We start from the raw sequence: 400 nt of genomic DNA on the forward strand, positions 1-400 counted from the left end.
AGCAAGGGCGGCAGCAGCTGGACACACAGCAAGGGCTGCAGCCACAGCTGGGGCGGCAGCAAGTGGTCCTGCAGCAGGTGGTCTGACAGCAAGTTGGGCGGCAGCAAGGCTGGCAGCAGCCGGACCCACCACAGGTTTGGCCACAGCAGCCGGACCCACAGCAGCTGGGCTGGCAGCAGCTAGATCCACCACAAGAGGGCTGGCAGCAGGTGGTCCGGCAGCAAGTGGTCCTGCAGCACGTAGGCTGGCAGCAAGGGGAGCAGCAGGATTGGGTCATGGTGTCAGGTGTAGAAGGGTGGGCTTCTGTTCAGAAGTGAGTTTCCCAGGTTCTGAGAATTCCTTTAATTCTGGGGCTTTTATATACTGGAGCTCCCATGTAGGGACCAATGAGCAGGGCTTT

At 60.2% G+C, this 400-nt stretch overlaps 1 protein-coding gene across 1 annotated transcript; it reads right to left on the reverse strand.

Annotated features, from left to right (window-relative positions):
- Positions 1-27: 27 nt before the first annotated feature.
- Positions 28-277, reverse strand: LOC103583739 (keratin-associated protein 9-3-like; the record flags this gene model as incomplete). The annotated part of the gene is made up of 1 exon (XM_008564974.1): positions 28-277. A coding segment is annotated over exon 1 (250 nt), but the record flags the coding sequence as incomplete, so codon positions are not given.
- Positions 278-400: the final 123 nt, after the last annotated feature.

Source organism: Galeopterus variegatus, unplaced genomic scaffold, assembly GCF_000696425.1.
Source record: "Galeopterus variegatus unplaced genomic scaffold, G_variegatus-3.0.2 Scaffold27453, whole genome shotgun sequence".
NCBI lineage: Eukaryota > Metazoa > Chordata > Mammalia > Dermoptera > Cynocephalidae > Galeopterus > Galeopterus variegatus.